The 21,865-nt window shown below is 38.2% G+C and overlaps 1 protein-coding gene across 8 annotated transcripts in view; it reads left to right on the top strand.

The window, feature by feature from the left end:
* SULF2 (sulfatase 2) overlaps positions 1-21,572 on the top strand; it is a 311,016-nt gene extending 289,444 nt beyond the window's left edge. For all 8 annotated transcript variants that reach the window (XM_088154099.1, XM_088154096.1, XM_088154100.1 and 5 more), the window contains 10 exons: positions 10,277-10,526; positions 11,662-11,758; positions 13,199-13,293; positions 15,642-15,701; positions 17,183-17,352; positions 17,476-17,618; positions 18,180-18,303; positions 19,027-19,057; positions 19,342-19,398; positions 20,575-21,572. In XM_088154099.1, coding sequence (XP_088010225.1) covers positions 10,277-10,526; positions 11,662-11,758; positions 13,199-13,293; positions 15,642-15,701; positions 17,183-17,352; positions 17,476-17,618; positions 18,180-18,303; positions 19,027-19,057; positions 19,342-19,398; positions 20,575-20,605 — 1,058 coding nt within the window. In that variant the 3' untranslated portion in view covers positions 20,606-21,572. The remainder of the gene's footprint in view (positions 1-10,276; positions 10,527-11,661; positions 11,759-13,198; positions 13,294-15,641; positions 15,702-17,182; positions 17,353-17,475; positions 17,619-18,179; positions 18,304-19,026; positions 19,058-19,341; positions 19,399-20,574) is intronic.
* The last annotated feature ends 293 nt before the right edge of the window (positions 21,573-21,865 follow it).

Below are 21,865 nucleotides of genomic sequence, written 5' to 3'. Positions count from 1 at the left end.
TATTTGAACACAGACTTCTAATTTGACAAATTCAAATTAACTGAATAATAACTAATGGTTAAAATTAATTGCCAGTAAAATACCATATCCCATTTATAAAATTAATTGTTCCCTCATGTGCAAAAACCAACCATTCCCTCTTTCACAATAGACATATACATGCTTTCTCCTCCTTCCAGCACAACCAGCAAAAAATAAGAAAAAAATAGAATAGAAAGGAAAGGGCCACTGCAATAGGAAAGGAAAAGGAAGGGGAAAAGAGAAGGAAAGAAAAAAAATGTTTATGCATTATAAAAGAATAAATTCAGTATGCAAGTAGCCCCACCCAATCAGCATTTACCTCCAGGCTTATCTGATTTTCAAAGACTTTTTAAACTGAAAAGTCAAAAAAGTCTTTGAAAAGACTGCAGGTCTGCACATTTGTTTGTTTTCAACAGTATCTTCTGTTATTCTCTGCAAATATAAGATAATCCCTCCTTCCATTTTATAGATAATTATTTTTGGAAATCCGATCTGATAAGTATAGTAGTAAAGGAATGTAACCAAGGGAGTTTACAAGTGGCAAAATAAGAAACCAACACTAATTCCCAAAAATGAGAAAGTGAGAGAAAGTAAAATTGACGGATTAGCCATCCCTTTTTCAGAGCAGGATTGGAACATTATGGTGCCTTTGAAAAAAGGATTCATTTCCTCCATCCATTACATTTCTTGGGCAGTGTAATAAAGTGGGTGGGTCTGTGTCATTCATACAGCAAAGAAGCCAGGATTTAGAGAGTTTTAACTAGGTTAAGTTTGTTTTAGGGACTACTCTGTAGTTTTTCTGTGATCCCACCTCGGGATGGTAAGAATTATATACAGTAGTCAATTTTCAGTTATGGATTGTTGGGCCTTAAGTTGCCCACATCTCCTCTAGTGCCCCCACTCTCAGCATCTTGGAATCTAATAGAAGAGAATATATGTAGCTCAGGTTCAATTGTGGAGTCCTTGGTGCTCTCTGAGCTTGGTTGTTTGCTTGTAGACGTTTCATTACCCAACTAGGTAACATCAGTGCGAGTGTGGGGTTTGCTCCCAGTTTATATACAGTAGCTTGCCCTGCCAAAGTTGGTTGGGATGTGGTATTCTCCTTGATAGGAACAAGGTAGGATTCCTTGGTAGGAATCAAGGAACTACCAAGGAGAAAACACATCCCCACCAACACTGGCAGGGTAAGCTACTGTATATAAACTGGGAGCAAACCCCACACTCACTCGCACTGATGAAGTTACCTAGTTGGGTAATGAAATGTCTGCAAGCAAACAACCAAGCTCAGAGAGCACCAAGGATTCCGCATCTTGGAATCTGCTTCACAGGCTCTGCATGTGATTCTGCCCTTGAGAGGATCGGGGGGGGGGGGGGGGTTAAGCACCCTGATAAATACTGAAATAATAACCATTAAGTTGTACATGTGCATTCTGTTTTAGAAGCTTCAATAGCCCTGGCTGTTGCACTTAACTAGTTCTCAGAGTATTGGAGCATCATTTATTCATAATAAGAGCACATGTAGATGTTGTTCCCAAAGCTGCTGCTCCCATGTAATGTTTTCTTTTCACATTAAAGTGGAGCTGGCTCCAAAACATGCTGACTTTCTTTGGCAAAGCTCAGGTACTTTGTGGCACAGCCTATTCTGCAGGCCCTCCATTAAACTTGAATCAGCTGAAAATCCACACGCACACACGCATGCATTTGAAGTGTGCATAGTTTAATTATAGATTAAAAGAGTCCAACAGCAGCTCAGAATTATTATTCGTCTGTAAAGTTGCTTTCGTCTCGCTTCACAAATGCAGAGCTTTAATTATTTAGCAGATTAGACTTTCTCAGTAATGACCTGGCACAAGCTTCAAACAGGGAGTTTAAATTGATTTTCTTCCTATATATTTGCCTTGCAAGCTGATTAGTAACTACTAAGCTAATTTTTAGGTGAGTAAAGTTATTGGTTCTCAGGTGCAATTGCCAGCTACTGTAACTGCCGAGAATGCGTGGCAAAACAGATAATCTTTAAATAATGCTTAAGCTTGTGGTTCAGTTAAATTATTTAAAAATTATAACCCTAAATGTGACACAGTTATTTCAGAATTTTAGCATAACATGATATAGAAACAACAGAAATGCTGCATTATGCTGAAGACATCTGAACTCCACTTATGAAGTTTAAAACAGATAAAGAACTCTGCAAATAATTCATTAGCAACTTTTCAAATCCCTGTAACATCCCAATTAGGCTGTGTAATTATGTCTCTTAGTCTTCAGTATCAGAAACCTGAGGGCCTTTCCAGATAATCTTCTGTTCACATAATAAATGCACAGTAGTTAATTCATTTGCTGTATGTGATCCAGATATTTTTCTTCAAGGTAGTTAATGTTTTGTCTTGCTGGGACAGAACACTTTCCAGTGCTTAAATTTGATGTTTTGCTGCTGGAAGGGACATTTTTTCCCCTCTACCTTTGTTATCCCTCTCAAGCAAATAAAACTAAGAGGAGGAAGAGTGGATAATATTCTGCATGCGGAAACTGGAGAGATTCTCAGAAATTTCATACCAGAACTGCGTCTCTGACTTTAGTGTTCCTCTTCGAGCTAGTAATAGGATGTACGTAAGGAGAAACTGGATGCAACAAGCTGCTGTATGCGCATCAGTAACTGCATACTGATGTGCATACAGTACATGGCTAGTGGAACTGCAGACCACCTGGCCATTGGGTATAAGGATCACAAAATATTCTATATTGTATTAGCACTGAGATAAGGTTACAAGTTCAGAATTTTGAAGATGACGAAGAAAAGTGGAGTGAATTTATTTGGAGCATAAGAAGCTGTTTATACCCATGGGTCACCAGCAGCAAATCTAGGGGTCTGAGACAGACATTATTCCTATCCTATCTAGATATAGCTGGGGCTGAACTTGGGATCTTTTGAATGCAGAGACTTTGTTCTGTCCCTGAATGATCTTCCTCTTCCACTGTTCCTAAGACAACTTCATATTTTCACACATGAGATTTCCTGTTTCCCACTTAGCAGTTGGAGGAAGAAATTCCTCACTTTCTGAAGGTGGCCTAGCGTGCCACAGATCAAATTAAATCTGTTTTATTTTCTTCCCCCCTACCTTCCAGTCTACACAGCGTAAATGTGAGCAATACAAACTATGCTTCACTGCATACTCACAGAATTTGGATATAATTAAGTCTAAAACATTGTTAAACATTAAGCTTTCCCAGGGCCCAAAAATCCCTCTAGGGCATAATTATACTGAAAGTTCAAATATATTGCTGATATTCCAACATACATTTATTCTGTTATTGCATTTCTGGAGTTTCATTTGAACATATGGTCCCATAAGCTGTTAGGGGAAGAGACAAAATTACAAATTATACATGGTTGTGTATTTCTTCTATATGTTGCAAAAAAAAACCCCCCAAAACCTGTGGTCAGTCTGTGATGTAACTGCCATTCTTTACTGTCCTGTGTAAAGTGGCAGCCAAAAACATATAGAAAGTGAAAAGGTTGTACCTAATAATAATAGTAATAATAATGATGATGATGATGCCTATCCCAGGTTCTTGGGAAGGACTCAATTGTTGTTCAGTCGTTAAGTCGTGTCCGACTCTTCGTGACCCCATGAACCATATTGCGCCAGGCCTTCCTGTCCTTCACTGCCTCCCTGACTTTGCTCAGTTTCATGCTCATTGCTTCAGTGATGCTATCTAACCATCTCATCCTCTGCCGTCCTCTTCTCCTTTTGCCTTCAATCTTTCCCAGCATCAGGGTCTTTTCCAAAGACTCCTCTCTTCGCATTAGGTGACCAAAGTATCTGAGCTTGAGCTTCATTATCAGTCCTTCCAATGAGCAATCAGGGTTGATTTCCTTTAAGATTGACTGGTTTGACCTCCTAGCAGTCCAGGGGACTCTTAAGTGTCTTCTCCAGCACCACAGTTCAAAGGCATCAATTCTTCGGCGCTCAGCCTTCTTTATGGTCCAGCTCTCACAGCCATACATTACTACTGGAAAAACCATAGCTTTGACTATGCGGATCTTTGTCAGCATTGAATTCCTATTGAAGGACTCAATGGGTGGATAAAAATGCCAAATCCAGTCTAAACATCTGGCTGACTGTGCAACCAACAACAATAATTTATTAAACTTGTATGCCACCTGATTCTCAATGATTTAGACTTTAGTAGTAAAACAACTACAAATTAAGTTACATTGACAGCTTTTTTTCTCTCTCTGTTTAAGCTCTTTCCAGCTTTATTGTTTAAAAAAGTCCCAGCAGGAATTTTAAGGAAAGGAAACAGGGATGGGATCCAGATATAAAATTGCCCATAATAGAAACATTGAGGATGTATGTCCTTTCAAGACATGGTTGTCTGTTTTATGCACCATAAACTGTAGTTGTTTTACAAAGGAAAGAAAAAAAATGTTTGTATGAATTGCAGCTACTTTGAGTAATCAAAGCATGCAACAGGTAAATGAAAGTAATCTCAGTACACCATGGAAGAAGAATCAGATTGAATTCAGCACATTTTATCAACCACAATCACATTTTGCACATCATGCAAATGTCCTTACAAGAACAGCTTACCAGAGTTTAGTAACAGGACTGGAAATTCAGACTTACCCCAATCATGTAGCTGAACAGAATTTTTTTTTCATCCTACCATTTTTCCCGCGTGTGCAGGGTCTGCTTACCCCCCCCCCCACCCCCACATCAACCAAATATTGATCCATTGGTTGTGACAGGAACTGACTGACTGGCTAGTCACCCGAGCCTGATATCATGGGCTGAGAGTGACTGGCCCAAAGTCACCCACCCAGCTTTCGTGCCTAAGGTGGGACTAGAACTCACAGTCTCCTGGTTTCTAGCCTGAAGCCTTAACCACTAACAGAATATAGGAATATATATATAAGAATAGAAGAATGAGCTGGATTTATGTGTGGCCTTTAAAAACAGCTGCATTTATAGCATCATCGCTTTTTAAATTTATCTGAAGGCATTAGATGACATTTCACCGAAATACATAGCCAAAAAAATGTAGATTTCTAGGTAACATCTTAACCCTATAGCTCTTTCTCATAGAATTCCTGTCTTTTTCATCTATTTTTAGACAAAGGTTGGGGGATTTGTCTGCTCTATATCCCATATAAAATTTTAAACAATGTGCACAATTCCCACATTTATATTAAGCCCTGTATGAAATTTCAGAATCCAAAAAGGATGCCAAAATAAATCGATTTTAAATACATTTTAAGAGATCCCATGGACTTATCCCCCTGATTCAAATGTACAGGACTCCCAAGCCCACAGCAGTTGTGCCTTATATGTACATAAAATAATTTTTTAAATTGTGAAAGGAAGAAACAGCTCCATTCTCCCCATTGCAGTTGGGGCACTGGAACACAGTTCCTCATCTGAACCTTGTGCTTTAACAAACACACTTGAAAGATGGGTTCTGTGTAGTCTTCATTCAAATATCGGCTCTATTTCTTGAAAATCTATTACATAAATAGCACACAAAAAGAGAGGAGTAGGTATAGTTAGATCCTGATAGCTATTCCTTATACATATTAAGTGTACCAGACAAGCTCTGCTTTATGAGCAGCAACCATTCCATTTACTGAAAAGAAGAACAGCAATATGGGCCATCCAGGGGAAATTGCTCAGGTGTAGAGGAATTTAGAGCTGACCTTGGGGAAGGGATGAGAGAATGTTTAAGGGGGGAAGGAAGGAGCAAGCCATTAAGAAGGGGCTTGGAGAAGAGATTACACATGAAGCATGAGAAAGAAACTCAGAATAATCCAGTCTTGATTTTTGTTTAGTATAAGATGGGACAGAGAAACTTGGACAAGCTTTCAAGATTCTGTTAATATACCCTACAAGAATAAAGTAGTATTCCTGGAATCCCTGAAGTATCTGTTTCCTGACCTGGCCTACATTGAAGTAAGAGCCTGAATTGCCCTGCAAATCATTCTCTGAAAGGGATGGGACATGCCGTTTGCAGTTATGGATGCCTTCTGATTTCCTATCTTACCCTTATAGAAGGGCCCTAACACTATGGTTTTAAAATTACCCTGGTTTCAGTGGAGAGGGTAGGGGAAGGAAAAGTAAGAATAGCCTCCATACCCCAAGCAATCGCAGGACTTTCCCAACTTATATTTGTAAGTTAAGAGGTTAGCTTTCACTTCTTGATGAGAAGTAGTGCCATAAGGGTGAAAAAGGAGCATCTCCACCTTTTGTTCATCAGAGGTAGCCCATTTATGCTCTTACATTTCTATTTTACACAAGGGGGAAATGTTCTGGCAGCATCCTGGGATATAATATCTCTGCATGGGATTCATTTCACATCTGCTCATATATGATATTTCATGAGAAAAGTATTATTTGTCAGTGAGGTTAGATATAAACACTGATTCAGCAGGTACAAACTAGTAATCAGGTATGAATGGTGAGAGCTTAAAGAACAGATAATAACAAGTTGAATGCTAGTGCACTTATGCCAGTACAAAGTTTATGGTTTTCTAAGAAAACATTACCTCATTTTCTCTGCAATTACTGCAGTTATTCCAGGTGTTGTACTGCAGTATTATCACACAACACAGAATCATCAGATTCTTTTCCTATTCTGCTGCCAAACAACTGATTTGTGAGAGAGTTAATCTAATGAACCCTTTTCTTAATTTACAGAAATATGCACATATCACTTTGGGGTCCTAAAAAGCCATGGAAATTTCCCAAAGGAGGTTCATTTTGCATTTATCTTTATTTAGGCAGTGTATATTGATATTTTTGTCTCTTAGCAACTAGCTATATATAAGCTGTCATACAGCAGTGCTTAAAAGTAATTTGTGAACCCTTTTGAATTTTCAGTATTTCTCATAAATATGACCTAAAATGTGACCCACTTTCTCTTGAGCTTCAGTTCACGGACAGATACCCTGACATTTTCTTGTAGAATTTGTTGGTACAATTCAGAATTCATAGTTCCATCAATGATGGCAAAGCCCAGCCCATAATACTGCCATCACCGTGTTTCACAGATGGGATAAGATTCTTATGCTGGAGTGCCAAACATAACACTTTTCATTCAAGCCAAAAAGTTATATTTTGGTCTCATCTGTCCACAGAACATTCTTCCAAAGCCTTCTGGCTTATCCACATAGTCTTTCACAAACTGTAGATGGGCAGCAATGTTCTTTATGGAAAGTAATGGCTTTCTCCTTGCAACCCTGCCATGCACACCATTGTTGTTCAGTGTTCTCCTGATGATGGTCTCATGAACACTGACGTTCACCAATGCAAGACAGGCCTTTAGTTCCATAGACATTACCATGGGGCTCTTTGAGACTTCCCGGAGTAGTCCCTTGCTCTTGGTCTGATCTTGGTTGACCATTCACTCCTGGGGAGGGTAACAATGGTGTTGAATTGCCTCCATTTATACACGATCTGCCTGACAATGGACTGGTGGAGTCCAAATTCTTTAGGAATAGTTCTGTAACCTTTTCCAGCCTGGTAAACATCCACAACTGTTTTTGGAGGTCCTCAGAAATCTTTGTTCAAACCATGACACACTTTCACATCCCTGTGTTGTGAAGATCAGACTTTGATAGTGAATACCCAGAATTCTGTTCTTTAAATGAGGCAAGACCTCCCATACTCACACCTGATTATCATTCCATTGATTGAAACGCCTGACTCTAATTTCCCCTTTAAATGAACTGATAATCCTGGAGATTCACATACTTTTGGCACACACAAATATGGAGCTTTGGATCATTTTCCTCAAATCAATGAACAAATGTAATGTTTTTGATTCATTTATTTAATTGGATTCTCTTTATCTGTCAGGCCTAGCCCAAGAACAATGATGAAATGGTCCAGTCAAGTATAGTTCCTTTATTTGCTTACTGTACAACTCAAAGACAGAATCTTGCCAAACTAAATCTATACTACAGCAACTAGTGGATATAGCCTGTGAGATTCTAGGGAACGGCTACCCTTAACCTCTTACTCTTCTCACACTCCCCCTGCGGACTGTGTTGTCTCTTGTCTCCTTTCCCCTCCTGGAGTGCACTCTCTCCTTCCTGATAGCCTTGATCTCCCACATCACTCCTCCTTGTAGGATAGATTCCATCACATTATCTAGTTTTAGGATTTGTGTGAACAGATCATGTTTTGGGTCATATTTATGCAGAAATATTGAAAATTGAAAAGGGTTCACAAACTTTTAAGCGCTACTGTATCAATCGAAGTTAAAAAGTAAGGGCGTCTGTTTCTTTGAGTTTCATTGAAAAACACCATTCCTGTGCTCTGTTTGTATAAAAATCTCTCCTTTGGAAGACAAACAGCTCAACAGATTCATTTTTGGTAATTGGTTGGTTGTTGTTTGAAAATTATTTAGCATTTATAAATCTTATATTTTATTCAGTTTTTACAATGGGTGGTGTTCTTTGAAACCAGCAAATGATTTCAAATACAAGGCTCACAACAAAGGAAACTTCATTCTTGCTGAGAAAGTTTCTTTTTGGTTCTTCTGTTTGGGTGTAACTTCTTAGAATTTCCTCTTAGTATTAAAAAGGAAGGGAGTTTCCTCATTTTACTCAAATGTTCCATAAATTAGAACCTACTTTTCCCCTTAAGTTATGATTCACCTGGCTAAGCCTCAGGTGGAGAGTTAGAGTCCCAGGTGGGCAAATAACTCTGTGAATAACTCAACAGACCCATCACTTCTAAATGCTATGCAAACAGTACAAATTGTTGACTCCTTCTTAGGAATTATTAGAAATGGGACTGATATAAGAAATACTGATCATATATATTTGTATAAGTTTCAGTACTATTATCCTGCCCAGCATTACTGAGTCTGGGAAGTGAGGGTAAAGCCATCTAGTGAGCTTAAAACTTCTGGCAATTTCTGGGAGTTGAAATGGAGAACATCAAATTGGAGAAGGTTCTGGGATTTCATGACCAGAGGGAAGGGGAATTGTAATCGAGAGTTTCACTCAAATGGGTAAATTGTTTGTGAATAGAAAAGCAAGAGAAATAGGATGCAACAAAGCTTGGAACTGGGTGTATTGTTGAATTGGAACTGGGGTTTAAGGAGCAGGGAATTGCTGGCTTAATAGGAAAAAATTGAAATAGAGAGCAATTAGAAATAAGAAAAAGGGCGTAATAGTCTTCAGTTGCTGTTCTTCAGAATTCTCTAGATGGGAAAGCAGTTTCAAGGAAATTGAAAGCAAAAGCCACTTCTGTGGCCCTTTGGAATGCTTGAAACATTCACATTGAGTATCATTTATTCTCACTTCTTTTCAGCTTTCTGAACTTGTGCTGCCATCATATGGCAGAAAGGTAGAAATAAACTGTTTCAGTAAAAGAAGTTCTATAAAAACATGCACTAAAAACTATTTGATTACTTCCTTAAATTTAGGCCACATAAAATCTTTATTCAAGATCTTCTGTAGGGAAGTCATATTGTATAATGAATATTACAGTAGGCTTATATATCATTTATACAGGCCACTTAAAAAATCTCTGCCACTTTTTCGTTCTTCCCCATTTAGAGCTTAATAGTCTGACATATGAAGCGCTGAGAGATTATTTGCTCAAATGCACAAAATGTTAGCTCTGTAACAATCCCATACTAGCTGGAAGTTAATTTAAGCCAGGGAGAACCAATTCAAGGTTAATTTGGCTTTTCTAAAACCTACCAAGTATTTAAGGCATAATAAATTATTCTCAGTTGTTGTACAAAACAAGGTATATTTTTGCAGTTTCATCTCCTTTGGCTTTCACATCTATCCATCCATCCATTCAATTTTAGCTTATTGTAATCGGTCATTCTTAGCAGGTTACAATAGCATTTCCCATAAATTTGCAATTAAAGTTCAACAGTGCATTCAAAAGTACATTGTCAAAAATTAAAATCATAACGTAACATGAAAAACACAAGTTTTAACAAGAACAAAAGTAAACAAAATGTGTCCCCATTATAGCAGAAGGCATGTTTCCAATAAGCTCTTTCCTAATAATATTAAATTTATAATAAAATCTGGATTATGTATGTAGGAATTGATATTTTGCCTCTAGAACCAGATCACTGTCTGAAAAAAAAAATCATTTTTGGAAATAAAGAATTCTTCCATCTCAGACCTAACCAATTTTTCAGCAGTATATTTCATATCAATCCATATTTGACCTGTTAAATACAGACAAATGGTGTTCTTAATTTCTCTCCCCCACCTCCCATGTAGAATACATTCGAAGTCGTTCAATTCGCTCAGTGTCTGTTGAACTTGATGGAAAGGTATATAATTTGGATTTGGAGGATGGCTACCAGCCTGTTTTACCATGGAATATCACAAATAGACGCAAAAATTATCAAGAACCAGGAGGAGGAAAAGGAGGAGGAGGAGTTGATGATGCTAAGGATATGGAAGAATACAGTGGCACGGGCAGTGTTTTGGAGAATACAGCACCAAACTTAATAAAAGTGACACACCGGTAAGTCTTTGTAGAGATTAATTAGTGGATTGCGATTTTTATAATTTATATACTTTACTATATATGCAACATTATGTGTACACAGAAACATATACCGTGCTATATATTTGTGTCATTTTGTTTATCAGGGGACATAGTACTTTACAGCATAGACAAGAAAGGAAGAAAAATCAAAATTCCAGAGTTATAGATCTAATAGTAGAGAATATAGGCAGTTCAAGGTTGAACTGTTGGGTTGTTGGTGTTCTCTGAGCGTAATGGTTCAAGTAAGAAACAGTGCCCTAATCAAGGAAGAAACCACACCCCAGCCAAGACTAGCAGGGCAAGGTGCTACATATAAGCAACCAGGAAACTTCATTCTTCAATGCACTGATGATGTTACCTAGTCTGGTAATGAAATGTCTACAGGAAAAACCAAGCTCAGAGAACAGCAAGAGCCCCAGAGATAAAGATTCCATGCTTCTTTTCTGCATTAGTACACATGGAAACAAATGTAGCAAAAACTCCAGGCTTAACCCAATGAGCTAGGTGTATATTTCCTTAGTTACACCTACATTGTGTAATCTCCATACTTGGAGGGGCTTCATAATCCAGCAAATAAAGTCCTGTATGTGTCCGCTTTAAAATTGAAGCTGACTGGAATAATAATAAAACATATGCTATTATAAGCTTTAGAGTTTTGGCATAGGGTGGCTAGACCTAAGAACAAGGTTGCCTAATATATTTTGTTAAATGTTTGTCTACATTCTGCAGAAGCTGACTGATAATACCAGCAAGTGCATACTCAAGAACACATAAATTTCTAAGTGCCAGTGTTTGTGTTTATACTTAGATTTCTCAACCCTTAGTAAGCTTTTGCTTATTTTTTTAAAAAATGTTTAGAGTAAATTTCTCCTCCAAGTAATTCAAGGCAGCACACTTGGTTTTCTCTACTGACATTTCAGCCTCACAACAAATTTTAGTTTCCATTGCACAGATTGTTTGCTCAGGTTGCATTTGGGGAGTTGCCCCTCTTTCTTCCCCAGAGTCATATTAGCTAAGCTAGTTCAAAAAGATCTTCATGAATGTAATGCAGTCTGCTTCCAACAGCTAGTCATTGCTTCCAGTATAATGACCTTTTTCTTTTTTTGAACAGATGCTACATTTTAGAGAATGACACTGTTCAATGTGACACAGACTTGTATAATTCATTGCAAGCCTGGAAGGACCATAAGCTTCATATAGACCATGAGGTTAGTGTTTATGCCCTTGTGAATCATCATTTGAATCACATTTCCAAATTCCAAGGCGTCTTGAGTGGACTTTTTTTGTGAACAAGGCTCCAGTCTCACAGGCACAATCTCTTCTAAACAGTGTTGTCTCCTTGTTCTACTCAAGAAAAGATCACACAGTGATTAATGACAGCAAGCCAGCATGTTAAATAGTCTGATACTACCTTTAGCTGATGTCTGGATCAGCTGTGAAATGAGAACGTATTGTGGAGAATAAAGCTCCTTCTTGATTATCAATTTATCAGCCTGTGATTCAGGCAATTTATGCTGACAAAAATAGGTTGCATATAATAGTTCACTTTTGTTCCTGGAAGAACTTAATGAAGGAGAACATCTTCCCTTAATACAGCTTCCCTTAATGAAGCTACAATCATCAGTTCTTCCTTTTGCCAAATTCTGCATTGTCCTAAGGAACCTAAGGATATGGTTTTGGGGGTACAGGAGACCAGAGGAGAAGGAATCATGAAAAATCCGTAGAGGCCTCTGCTCAGTCAAAAACCCTTCTGCAAACAGAAGGTCATTGTTGAAGCTATTCTAATACCCTTAATTACATAGTGCACTAGAAGGGCAGCACAGGGAACATGTGAGTCAGAAGTATCATAATAAGTGAACATAAAATCATGTCTTTATAGTGTAAAGAAATATAAAATCTTAAGGGCTGGTTCCTTTGCATTAAGATTATATTAAAGGCTCATAAGTGGTCTGTTTTTCCTATTTTCTTCTTGTCCCCAAAGTGCACATGTAAACATATCTACAAGTGGTAGTCTTTGACAATTCAAAGATTGAAAGAAATGCACATCTCCCAGATTTCTCAATAAATTCCCCATAAATACATGAGGCATGGGAATTACTTGTTAACCATCAATTAAAATAACCCCTAACTTGACAAAAATAATAAAACAAAAAACTGAGTCAGCCCTTAGTCTGTAAAAAGCCGCATTCATTTCAAAATGTTCTTCAGTTTACTTGTAAGTGCTAGTATAAATTGCCCCACCTTGGCTGTATCTCATTGCCTGCCAATAATAGAAAATAATGGAAAAATATTTTTTCCATCTCTGATGTAATTACAGCAGTAAGGTGATCTTCCTCCAGAAATCAAGTTATGTTTCTTGCTAGAAAATGTTCTTACTGCTTCTTTCAAATTTCCACTGCTGAACTGAGTAGGAAACACTACATAGTAATTGTAATAATAATCTTGACTTCTGGCTAAAGGGTAAGTTTGGAACTTTAGCATAAACTCTCCTGCTTTTCAAAAACAAAAGTTAAAATAGAACAACTGGGAGATATAGAGAGGTTTTAAAGAAAGGGATTTAATGTCTATTATCTGGACAAATTGAATGATAGAAACCAAATCAATTAATTTTGCATCCACCCCATTTGTTCTTAATTTTTTATTGTTAGATTGAAACTCTACAAAACAAAATTAAAAACCTGCGAGAGGTGAGAGGTCATCTGAAGAAGAAGCGACCAGAGGAATGTGATTGTAACAAAATAAGGTACTTTCTACTGCTTCTTTGGAGTTGGAAAGTGGAATAAGTAGAAAGCAGTTAAAAGTTTGGATAGAGGCACACAAGGCACAAGACTATTCTGCAGATACAGAGCAATCTTCTTATTAAAGCCAAGGTTCCAGTGCCTTGGTAATTCCAATGCCTTATTGTGTCCAGTCCAGCAAGGCAGAAAAGAAAGCCAAGGAACATTCTCCTGTCGTCACACTATTAAAAACAAAAACATCATTTCAGGACAGTTCCTCCTATCCTGACGTAGCTAGCACCTACTTGCTTTTGGGAGTTTTTTTCAAGTTTGAAATTTTATAGCCTTCACGCATCAAAGTACACATCAAAGAGCAGTCTTCAACCTCTTTGGAATACACAGGTCCCAGAGATTTGGACTCAACATACTTGGGATCTCCTTTTTAAATTATCTTGGCTTGAACTTTATTCTTGGAAGAGGTGGAAGTAGCTACTGCTGATATGTTGTTTTTTCTTACACATCTTTCAATCACTTTGAAGCCTCCCGGGTTGTTCATATGTCCCCACCAGAAAAAAGCCCATGAATGGGGATCCCTCATGATCACTTCCTTTGGTAATTCAGTGAAGTAATGGAAACCCATGAACCTGCTGACTGCTGTAGAGATTATTGTACTATAAAAAACAAGATATTCATACACATACCCTGTGCTTAAGTAAATAAGTACAAGAACACTACCTATGAGAATGTCTTCAAAGTTTTCCTCTCCTTTGAAAGAAAATTTAAAAGAAAATTCTCTTCTGTCAAGCTGAATTTGAATTGTATGTTTCTAGTTAGGTTAAGTGGAGAGCAAATGGTTAGAACAGAGTTGGCCAAAATTCCCTTCAGTCAAGAAGTTCTTGTCACCATAGCTTCCCATATATTACCTAAACTCAGGAGCAGAGGTGTGCAGTATTCAGATCTGAAGTGGGAAGGGTACTTCAAACCTCATGTGGATGGGTGGGCTGTACTTGTCAGTGGTACCTGGAAGAAGCTCACTGTACCTGTTGCCACCTCCTTAAGGCCTCCTATACTCAAATGTATATTTTTCTGCCACTGTGCAACTGCTAAATAAGCAGGAAAAGGCAAGAGTACAGGGAATACGTCCCCACCAGACCCAAAAATAGTTTGCCACCTCAGACCTGAATATTTGCACCTCCCTACTTGGGGGCATGGCCAAAGAAGCTCTAAGGCTTCCTGTTCCATATGTGGCAAAAGCTGGGCAAAAGAAGCATCAAAGATTTGATATTTGTTCTCCCATTTCTGCCAGACACTGTAGGAAAATAGATTATAGTTATAAGCCTTCAAAAAGCTTGAAGAGAATATTCTGCTCTGAGAATATTTATCTTGTCAGAGGCATTACCTTAGTGGCTTCTTTTATTATGTGCCCCCACCCACCCCCAGGCTGCTCTTTTAATTCCAGGCTGTTCTTTCAATTCCTGGTAGGAGCTGCTCCTGCCAGTGAGAAGAGAAAGAGAATATCAGTCTCTGTTTTAGGCCCAGCTAGTGCTACTGCTTATCTGAAATCATCTGGCAAGCAGGACATCAGACCTACCTCCTGCTTTACAATACAATAAACGTTTGGTCCAATTGTCACCAACAGTTGTATCCTCACACTCAGACATCATGTCAGCCTTCCTTCCACCTCTATATATTTCAGCCCTTGTGAGTTGGTTTCACTGAGATCCTGAGGTGTGTAACGGTCTATCTCTAACAAAGGTCGAAGTAGGAAATACTGCATGATCTGCAGTGGAGCTCCCTCATATGACCATGTTAACACTCAGTCTACCAGCCTGAGTATGAAAGCAACTTAAGGCCTTCCAAATAACCCAGCTTTTCTTTCACATTAATGTCTTGTCATTCTCTGTTACCTTTTTTAAGTCTAAAAACCAGTAATAAACCCCTGTATAAAAAGTTGTGTCTCAAAATAGAAAACTGGAGCTTGCTTACCTGCCTCTTCTTCTTTCAGTGAGACAATTGCAAGGAACTCTTAAACTGCACTCTAAAGTGATACAATACGAAGATTTATTTCTTCATTTGCTGAAGGGAAACTAGTTTGGAGGAGCACTCTGGATTCTCAATGTTGTAGAGCTTGTTGTGTATTTTCTCTCTTTGTTGCATAGAAACAAAAGCCAGATAACTTCTAGAGAACTTTAAAAAAAAAAGTTTTGAAAGGACCATGGATCTAATAAGATATCAGAGGACTATGTTTTAGATTATAATCCTGGTTTTCTCAGTTTTATAAACTGCCCCTAGCTTCGGAGTAGGGGAGCACAAATATACAAAGATAAAGAATTGTGCGTTAGATAATTGTAGAACTGGGATATTTGTTTTTCAGCTTCCAATCAAAGCACAAAGGCAAACTGAGGCACAAAGGATCTGGTCTCCATCCTTTCAAGTAAGTGCAGAGTCATCTAAATGGGTAACAGATGTGAAGTAGTTCCAGTTTAATATTTTGGTCTTGCTAATTAAGAAGTCTGAGAAAATTATGAATGCACTCTGCTATGTTGGCCATGGTTTACAGTTGTTTGGGATCGTCATAGAGAACTGTGCCCCTTTGGCCATGCATGTACTGAGAACTTCAGACTAACTGGTTGACCCATTTCATCTAAAAGCTAAATCAAATGTTGAGAAGACAGTATTGTGCAGAATGAGGTGATACAATTTTGAACTGGACCACTTCAGCATACAGGAAAAATGTCTTATCTTTATAGGTGCCTGCAATACAAAAATAAAAAAAACTATATGATTGTATTAGCTAGCATAGCATAGATAGGAACATGGAGGCTAAGTTTTAGTACTTAATATATCATAGGTGGCGTGCGCGTCTTATGGGGCACCTTCAAGACAAGAAGAGAATGAACGGACATTTATCATAGATGCTTTCATGGAGATTGCTGCAGGGACTTGGACTCAGTATAACTCTATAATTCTATTATACGCAGACTTAAAAAAAAAAACAAATTGGGAAGTATTTTTTAAAAAGGAAATATATCCAGCCTGAAGTAACAGTGCACAATTCTATCTCCATTTTTCCTGAACCTCAGTTTGCATATTCCTTTAAAGAAATGGCCCAAATCCCCATTGAAAGGGATTGGCAAGGTTTCAGAAAGCAAATTTTCTCCTTATAAAGATTGGGAATGAGTGTTGGTATGCATGGTGTTTGTTTGAAAATTTCCCTCACGGGTACACATTTACCACCTCAGTAGATTTCTGCCTCAAGAATTTTGGATTATTGACTGGAAGCTACTGTATACACTTATAACCATAATATCGGCCATCTGGGTCCTGACAAATAAACAGGTGTGAGTAAAGTTAAGAGAGCCACTTTGGTGTGGTGCTTAAGGCAGTGTTTCTCAGCCTTGGAAGCTTGAAGATGTGTGGACTTCAACTCCCAGAATTCCCCAGCCAGCATGGCTGGCTGGGGAATTCCATGTGTGGAAGTGTACACATCTTCAAGTTGCCAAGGTTGAGAAACACTGCCTTAAGGCACCAGACTAGAAAGTTGGAAACCGTGAGTTCTAGTCAGGCTTTAGGCATGAAGCCAGCTGGGTGACCTTGGGCCAGTCACTCCCCTCTCAGCCCTTGGAAGCAGGCAATGCCAAACCACTTCCAAAATCTTGCCAAGAAAACTGCAGGGACTTGTCCAAGCAGTCGCCAAGAGTCAAAAACTGACTCAAAGGCATAAAAAAAAAAAAAGGTAAAGTTAGCATCACAAAATTAACTTTTCTGTTCTGTAAAAAGTGAGGTGAGGTGGGGGGAGAATCCCCTCTCAGATTGTCTATGATAGCCTTCTGGGTCTGTAAAGCAGTTGGTTTCATTTTTGTCGACAATTTGTGAATTATTGGCTTAGTATGAATTCTTGATCTTGGTGCTCAGGAAAGCCCTTCAGGAGAAGGATAAGTTGTGGCTCCTCCGGGAACAGAGGCGAAAGAAGAAACTCAGGAAGCTGCTGAAAAGAATCAAAAACAACGACACATGTAGCATGCCAGGCCTGACATGCTTCACACATGACAACCAGCACTGGCAGACTGCCCCCTTGTGGACATGTAAGAGACCTCTCCCTGCATTTATTAATCGCATTTATATGGCCGCCCATCTCACAAGAAGTGACTCTGGGCAGCGTATTTGGAAAGTACTTTACAACTGTAACGTTAACCTTTTCTTTGTAGTGGGTCCATTCTGTGCTTGTACCAGTGCAAACAACAACACGTACTGGTGTATGAGGACGATCAACGAGACACACAACTTTCTGTTCTGTGAATTTGCTACCGGCTTCCTTGAGTACTTTGACCTGAACACTGACCCTTACCAGGTAATTAAAAAGAACTGAAGGTACAGTGTTTGCCCATGCTCAGCTTTCTGTGATACAAAAAAACAAAGCTGAACCTGCTGTGGATTTACCCTTTTACATGACAGTAACAGATCAGCTGGAGTGGCACATTTTGCGGTGGGTCAGATACACTCTCTTTTAGGAGTGCCTAAGAGACAGTTGAGTCCGGTGTAGTGGTTGAGGCACCAGGCTAGGAACTGGGAGACTGTGAGTTCTACTCCCCGCTTAGGCACAAAGCCAGCTGGGTGACCTTGGGCCAGTCCCTCTCTCTCAGCCCTAGGAAGCAGGCGGTGGCAAACCATTTCCCAAAAACTTGCCAAGAAAGCAGCAGGGGCTTGTCCAGGCAGTCAACACTGACCCAAAGGCACCAAAAAAAAAAGAGTCAATTGGATTTTTGGAAGAGCAAATTCAGTGTATTCTTTGGTATCGTGGATTTGCATCTGATTTTTTAAAATAAAATTACACCTATGGAAGAAAACCAGTGCAATGTCTACTCTGCCCAATGAATACCTACTATGATTTAAAACCTTTATCTACTTGCAGCTAATTAATGCAGTAAACACACTACACAGAGATGTTCTCAATCAACTGCACGTGCAGCTCATGGAACTGAGAAGTTGTAAAGGGCATAAACAATGCAACCCAAGGACCCGAAACATGGAACTTGGTACGTTGAGTTCTTATTTTCACCTTGGTAAGAGGAATGTGTTTAAATAATTGAAATGATATTATTTAAAGCGACCTGTACGTTCCTTTAAGTAGTTTAAGCAGGAACTCTTAAATCAGGGATAGATTTTAATCAGATGCTTAAACTTTCTATAGATTTTGTGGGAAGTCTCCTCATTAATTCCACCAGTTCTGATTAAGAAGGGTGCGGTATGAAGCTATAAATAAATTCCAGCGTTTATCATGACAAGATGAATAGGGGTACAGACACTGGGAACTTTCTGATTTCAAGGATCTTGGTATAAAAGTGATGAAATGTTGGTTATTACCTATATGTGGAGTTTGTAATGGAACATAGTTGAGCAATAACAATGGAAAAAAGTGCAGAGGATGACTTAACTCAATGACTTCATTTAAATTCATTATTCCATCCATTTGCCTCTGTGCCAAGCTGCAGTAGGGATATATACAGTAAATGTGAACCAGTCTTGGTTTTATTATGAGAATGTAACTTGAATGTATGGATTCTTAATTCAGCCTTGAACTACCTTTTTGTACATGCAGCTGGTGTGGTTTGCTCTCTCAAATCTCTGTGTTTGGAAAGTGTCACAGTCCTTAAAAAACAAACTTTTAAAAGTCTATTTTGCCTTTACAGACTTAAAACATGCTTTTTTTCCCCTTGCTTCCATAAATGCTGGTAATTCGTATTATTTTCTTCATTTAGGTCTTAAAGATGGAAGCTATGAACAATACAGGTACTACTACTTAAACTACATGTTTCCCCATCCCCTGGAAGTAAATCTACACTGGATATTGAAATAATCCCTAGGCAGAGAGAATTAGGGAATGCTGAGGACAGCAAAACATTGGATTCCTTTTGGTACTTTAATGTTAGAAATGTTCGATATTTTGTATACTCAGCATGGTTACTTTTTCTTTTCTTTTCTTTTCTTTTCTTTTCTTTCTCTCTCTCTCTCTCTCTTTTTTGGCGATAACACATGTGGCTAATTTTTCTCTCCTATTGTGGCTCAAAAATTAGGCAGTTTCAGCGTCGAAAATGGCCAGACGTGAAAAGAACTTCATCATCCAAGTCACTGTAAGTTGGGAATTTATTCACGTAAATCATTAGACTTGTTTTTATTTCTTTCTTGCATACAGTAGATATTTACCACTTCATGTATCCTCCTATCCTTAAACCATCTTCTTCACAGAGAATAGGTTGACAGAACGATGGACCTCATCTAATACTTAGAGTCTCTAGCAAAAGGTTTACTGGGTTCATTACTAATATAATGGAACCTTCAGAGTTGAATTACTGTATCATGGAGCTCCAATATTTAGAAGAGGATCTTTTCTTTCTATGTTCTGGATTTGCATGTTAGCCATAGTGGAATGCTGCCTTATGATGCTTATACAGTGCATTAGGCAAATGTGCCAGCAGGCTACTGGATATCTCCAGTAAAGCGAAAGCTGGAGCTCAAACTTCAGCCCAGGTTTAAATATTAGATTACAGGTAGTCCTTGTTTAACAATGGTAATTGGGACTGGAATTTCCATTGCTAAGCAATGCGGTTGTAAAGTGTGACATCATGTGAACACACTGCTTAGCAATAGCAGTTCTGGCAGTCCCCATTACTGTCATTAAGCGAATCATCACAGGTCATTAAATGAGGACCTCATGTGACTGTGGCTTCCAACTTCCTGCTGGCTTTCCCATTGACTTTGCTTTTGGGATTCTAGCAGGAAAAGTCACAAATCGCGATCATGGGCCATGAGGGCACTGCAACGACCAGAACTCCAAGTACCATTCATTCAGTGCCATCGTAAGTTTGAACAGTTGCTTAACAAATGGTTGTTAACTGAGGACCACCTATAATCACAGTACATTGGAAACAATAAACTTTAGGAAGATAAACAGTACATTTCATAACCAAGTGTAAGAAAGTCCTGTGCTACATATTTTGCCGTTTTTGTAGACCTTTGTACACACTTGGTTTAAACATGGCATCAGTTATCCGAGTGCAATGGAATTAAACCAAACAGTGACAAAGTCAGTATTAAGGAATATGTCAAATTCCCACTAAAAGTTCAGTTGCCAAGTAAGGGAGATAATGATCTACTTTTATAGAAGGTGGCACGCATAGCCCCCCCCCCCCCCGATGGTTGAGTTTCTTTTCCTTGTGTGACCCTGGTAAAATTAGGCTTCTGTTTCATAGCCCAAATGGTTACAGTGACAATGAACTAATGATATGTCTTTTATATCTGTTTTACAGAGGGCAACTTTGGGAAGGCTGGGAGGGCTAATTTCCCACAACTGCTAGACCTCAATGAGGATTCAAACTGGCCAGAACTTGAATTCTTGTACAGACTTTATAAAGTATGTATGATTTCAGACTGAATTATAATCTTAGCCTGGAGGACTGGATGAACTTTGATGCTAAATTTAAATAGGATACTTGCATTTTTATGCAGTCCAAAATGATACAGTTATCTTCTGGGGACTACTGTTGTCAAGAACATGTATCCTACTAGTTTACCCGCATTTGCTTTGGATTATACCTCACTTGCTTCACGAGCTATTTTATTTCTACCCATCACCAGAGATACTATTCCAAAAGATGACAGCAGAGAAACATCTCAACACTTAGAATCCTGAAAGGCAAAAGCACAGAAGATCACATTTCAGCAGAAGACAATTTTAGATTTACTTTAAATAAAGGCATTGGAAAGACATATGAAGATAGTAACCAGATTGTTTTTTCTTTCTGGTTTGGGCAAATTAAAATTTGAAGCACTGATAGAAAAATCTGTTAAGGGATTCTAGGATCTCCAAAAGATATTACTGAAGAGAAGCACCGATTCAGCACTGTAATATCTTCAGGTGTTTGTCTACCACATAATGTAATTTAGTTCACAGTTTTCATATCTTCCTTGAGGTTGATAGGAGAAACAGAAAATAAACCTTCACTCAGAGAAACCAGCTTTCCAGCATTGTACTGTAAATACTCAATGTTCTGTTTCAAAAGAATTCAAGCCCAGAAGAATTTTGTTGCTAAAGTATTGGCATGCCCAAATATCATTTCTGAAAATGTCACTTCACTGCATAATAAAACTTTAGAATTTATCAATTTTTAAAAACACTGCAAAATTAAAGGCAGTTTATGTATGTCTTGAATTTTAACAGAGTTGGATTTGTATTAAGTCTTTGTGGTTATATTGTATGTTAAAAAAAACCAAAATTACTACTATAAAAAGCACTTGTTTACTTTTATACTTGAGGCTTTTTTTTAAAGATAATTCTGTGACCAATATACAGCCAGCCTAATTCTAGTTTGTTGCCAAAAGATCAACTTGTATAACCTGTGTATTAGAAGAAATAAATTTCTGAAAATTTATGAATACAACTCAGAGGATAGGATGGAACTTTTCCCATTAAGTCCTGCCTTTTTAAAAATTGAACTACTTTCAAATTCAGTCTCATACAAATTTCTCTTATTCCATTATTTGAACCCATCAACATTAGAACTTCAATTTCTTTCATTTTTTTCTATTATACATTTCCCC

The sequence above is a fragment of the Python bivittatus genome, unplaced genomic scaffold, assembly GCF_059951505.1.
Source record: "Python bivittatus isolate LINGU-HERP-01145 unplaced genomic scaffold, Pbiv_v1 ctg000700_np1212, whole genome shotgun sequence".
NCBI lineage: Eukaryota > Metazoa > Chordata > Lepidosauria > Squamata > Pythonidae > Python > Python bivittatus.
The sequence above is the reverse complement of the archived record's forward strand: the minus strand, read 5'-3'. Positions and strand labels throughout refer to the sequence as shown.